The 4,565-nt window shown below is 35.9% G+C and overlaps 1 protein-coding gene across 1 annotated transcript; it reads right to left on the bottom strand.

The window, feature by feature from the left end:
• Positions 1-302: 302 nt before the first annotated feature.
• LOC113298285 (succinate dehydrogenase subunit 5, mitochondrial-like) lies at positions 303-3,992 on the bottom strand. The gene is made up of 4 exons (XM_026546986.1): positions 3,676-3,992; positions 1,165-1,475; positions 893-1,078; positions 303-736 (listed from the first exon to the last, which is right to left on the bottom strand). Exons 1-4 carry the CDS (start codon positions 3,884-3,886, stop codon positions 680-682), a joined length of 765 nt encoding a protein of 254 aa, XP_026402771.1. The 5' UTR covers positions 3,887-3,992; the 3' UTR covers positions 303-679.
• Between the last annotated feature and the right edge of the window lie 573 nt (positions 3,993-4,565).

The raw sequence follows: 4,565 nt of genomic DNA, 5'->3' as shown, positions 1-4,565 counted from the left end.
ATTAAACTAGATTTAAATAAGAGGAGTATTTCATGAGATCTCCAAACTCATGAGCGGAGACTCGATCCGCTGACCTCTCTAGTTGAGAGGAGTATTAGTACAGAGGAGTATTTCATGAGACTCGATCCGCTGACCTCACTAGTTAACCCTGATGGTTGATTTACCCCACCAAAAGTGAGATTGATTTAGAGGGGTGGGGTACTTGCAAGACACCCCTTGCTAAAGTCAAAAAAGAGTTTCTACAGAGTTTCTAAGCAGGTGAGTATTGAGGAAAATGACTAGAAAAGTAGAAATTCCTTTGAGTTGGAATTTAGCCTTTATTTATAGGCACAAAATAGATATAGCTTCTGGATCGATAGTTAACCTAATAACTTACAATATTCGCAGCTACTAGAAGCATTAAACTTTGTAAAAACATAGACACAGTTACTACTTGGCATCAATTGGAGGGCCACAGAATTAAGAAAGTTCAAACTAAATGAAAGAAGAGAAAGGGAGGGGAAAAAGAAATCATTGTTTGCATTCTTGCCATTGAATAAGGAAGACCTTTTTATTTTCTTGCAAAACTACCATAATGAAGATGGTAGAGGCTGGTTAGACAACACACCAATCTAACTATCAAACATCTGAAATCATGTTTCCTCAGACAATAAAGCTTACAGCTACGAACTCTCTGAAATTATGCTCGCTGCTCAATATAGGAACCAGAAAGTCCGGAGGTCCCAATGACAGTAACCTGTAACAAGTAACCAATTGTTGAACAATCTACTCATGTCGATGTATAATTATATTATATACTTATATAAGAGCGACATATAAAACACCTGTGTTTGACAAGCTAATAATAAATATTATACAGAAAAATATGCAATGGCCATGGAAGAATCTGTACCTTTCCCCACTCGGAATTAAGGCCACCACACCTCATCTTTAAGTGTATCATCCTTGTTCCCAACTCCGTCTCAACTTTCTTCCGCAGATAGGTCTCACTCGGGCTAAATGAATCCAAGTATGCTGTGTAACGTTGATATACAACACGAAGCGCATCTTTAAGCTCCCCAGGCAGGGGTCGCGAGTTCTACAACGTAAAGACACACCATTAGGTCACAATAATGCAGAGAGAAATGTGTCGATCTGGTTCTGATTTGTGCACTTAGTGAATACCTCTCCACTCAGTCCAAGAGTGTCATCAATTCCCATCCTCAGTTGTATAAGCATACCACTGAACTCCTCAACAGCAATAGCTGCACGAAAAACATTTTCCAGTACCTCCTTGCCAGTCTTATCCTCAGTGTTTTTTGATAACGCTTTCTTGACATCATCCTGGACACCACTTGGAATTTCATCCCAGTTCAAAGCCATCAATTCTTTGAAGGCCTTTTGAACGTCAGGGTCTGATATGGTAGGCAAGTGTGAAACATCATCGCTAAATGACCTCCTACTTCCAAGGCTGGCAGTGAAAGTAGACCCACGCTCTGGTGTTTGCATAATAGAAAATGAGCACATCCAGAGAAAATTTAGAACTTATAGACAAGGAAACATAATTGGATAATTTTAATATAATTTGAATAAGTCTAAATGATCATAACAGATTGTGTGTTTGTTGCTTTAGCATCATTATACATTGGTTAATCCATGGTCACTCCAAAAAAAGGGGAGGAGAGATAGATAGACAAAATAATACTTGCTGCCATTGGTAGACTGTTTCAGCATTGTTAATACGCAAACAGAAAACAATTTCAGATCACATAGTTTCAAATTTAAAATGATGAATGCTTTCTATTTCCGTGTAGGTTCAACCAATGAGAACGCCACCTCACTTTGAAATGACATAACTAGTTTGCAAGATAGTCCATATGGGTATTCAAAGCCAGGCTTGATGCAGATTTAAGCTCCAGGTAAACTATGCATGCCATTTGAGTGTTTAGTATTTCCGACCTAAATGACTTGAATTTTTAGAAGTATATAATTGTACTGGAACTTATTGTTTGTGTGTCTACGTGTTGCAGATCCACAAGTTTAATTCCTGGTTCTGTAACAAGACGACGAGGAAGATGAGCAATTCGGAATGATATTGTCTATGTTTTGCAGAAGCTTTCTAATTTATGATCTGAGTGAATTTTATGAGCTGTTGATTCAAAAAAATATGTTTTTTTAGTTCAGATTCAATGATGAATAAATGCATTTTTTTAACTGTTTCCTCAAATAATTCAGTACTATTGATCAATGATTAATGAATTAGGTTATTAACTATAGACTTATACAAAATGAACAGAATCTGTAAGATGCAGAACTTAGTCTGTAAAATGAATTAGTCTCGCACATGATCACTGACTTCTGACCTTATCATCAATATGTACGTTTAAAACTTACAGCTGTTAAAGTTAAACTGTAGTGTAGAGCTATCCATTATTGCAGTAGAAAAGCCTGACAAACTTGTGACAGGAAGATGCAGAGAATGAGAGAAAAACTTGCAAGATGGACTCAATGTAAACTAAAGCCTGACAAACTTGTGACAGGAAGATGCAGAGAATGAGAGAGAAACTTGCAACATGGACGCAATGTAAACTCGAAAAGGATGCATTAGTTTCTCATGCATCTTCAATTTCTGAGGCAAACATAAGAACTATAAATCTTGCCGACCAGTTTTGGTTCTTTGGTTTATGAGGTTAAGGTATTAATCATGGGGTTGGCAGACACCAACCTTAGAAAACACATGACGAAGTCCATAAGGCTAAAGCCTAACTTTTGAAGTAAAACGACAGGAATAGATTTTTTTTTTTCATTGAATGATACTTGGCTTTAAGCTCTTATATGTACAAAATGTGTTTCACTGCGGGCAGTGATACAAACTTCTCTTGTTAGGGATCCTAGGAATAATATCAGTTGTTGTAGTTAGCTAGCGACAACATTTTGATCCAACAAACTAGGTTCATCAGTTGACTGTAACTGGACTAATAAAATATTCGTTGATGGGTTGAAGATTTACAGATACATGCTCATTTCACAACCATTGCAACTTGCAAGCTGTAGTTAGATGTGTGGGGAAGACCTTGGAAAGAAAACTAGGCATGCCACAGTGTGATGATTTATTGAAATTCACTCCACAAACGGATAATTCCTCCAGCTGCAATCAAGCATTTCCCCAGTGCTAGGAATATTTTGCTACCAAAATCCACAAGCAAAAAACCTCCAGCCAGACACCGATACAGGGCAGAATAGATGTAAAGTACCTAAGCTATTTTATTTTAAGTAAAAACTTCCCCCAACAAAGATATTATAGAGTATGGACTAAAGATCTGAGTGGCCATTGTGTATATATATTTCTTCCAAGTCTCCTATCAGACATTTAGCTAGATGGACGTGATTTGTTGATGTGCAGTTACAGAAGACTTACTTACACAGACGTGGAGGATTGAATAGTTTTTTCTTGTCTATCTGATTTTGCTGCATGCTGAGAACATATTAGGTTCAGCTCCTCAACAACATTGAAATACTACTGTGTTTGCTTTCTAACTTCATACAATTCAATCCAAAATCCAACGTAATAACAACATGGAAATTAATAGCGCAATCATTAAAACCCTAATCGAATTTTCAAATCAGAAACACATTAATCAAGATTTCATAATTGAGCTAAAAGAAAATACAAAATGAAAAGAGTAAAGAACAAACCAGAAGTGATATGTTTGGAGCAGCTTGATACGGAACCAGGCGTAAGAGAGAAGAATGTCCTTTTGAGATATGAAGGAGTAGTGTATTGACGGAAGAAGCTATTACAGAGATGTTGTTGATTATTATTAATAGCAGGTGAGAATCGAGTAGATCTAGCGCAAGCCGATGATGATGATCGATATATCAATCTCAATAGACCTAATTTCTCCATTTTCACTTGTTTTTTTCTTCCTCTATTTCTCAATATCCAAATCCAAAGGAAAATGATAGAGGGAGGGTACTTCTTCTATCAGTAAGTTTATTTATGGAAAACGCCAAGAGAGTTCGGCCGTTTAATGATATCCCCTCCTCGGCATAGTAATTTCTGGACAAATATCTCCCTCAAATAAATGGGTTTGGAGTTTGGACCATCATGACTCATGAGTGGGTCATGGACTCATGGGCAAAAGGAGAGATTTCCTGTTTAGTCCACTAAATCCGATTCGGATTAGTGGCTAGTCCAACGGGAAACAACATTTACTCCCCAGTCCAAAAAAGATTTGAAAAGAGTAAAATTACTCTACTAATCCTAATATATAATATACTATGTATGTTATTAGTAACATATATACTAGTATTAATACTAGTTTACTAGTATACTAGTAACTAGTAGTATACTAATATGTACTAACATATGTAACTAGTATACATATGTAACTAATAACATATGTAATATGTAGTAACTAGTAACTAGTAGTATACTAGTATGAATATGTAGTAAAATATGTAATAACATATAGAGAACAAATGTAGTATGTAGTAACATATGTTACTAGTAGCAGTATGTTACATACTGATACTACATATTAATATGTAGTATGTTATATATTAACACTATATATTAATATGTA

The sequence above is a fragment of the Papaver somniferum genome, chromosome 7, assembly GCF_003573695.1.
Source record: "Papaver somniferum cultivar HN1 chromosome 7, ASM357369v1, whole genome shotgun sequence".
Lineage (NCBI taxonomy): Eukaryota > Viridiplantae > Streptophyta > Magnoliopsida > Ranunculales > Papaveraceae > Papaver > Papaver somniferum.
This window is presented reverse-complemented; position numbering and strand designations above follow the sequence as displayed.

Coding starts and splice junctions, on each gene's coding strand:
- LOC113298285 (XM_026546986.1), bottom strand. CDS start 3,886: ATGGAGAAATTAGGTCTATTGAGATTGATATATCGATCATCATCATCG. Junction 1,079..1,164: donor CTCTTGGACTGAGTGGAGAG/GTATTCACTAAG, acceptor TTTACGTTGTAG/AACTCGCGACCCCTGCCTGG. Junction 737..892: donor TTAATTCCGAGTGGGGAAAG/GTACAGATTCTT, acceptor TACTTGTTACAG/GTTACTGTCATTGGGACCTC.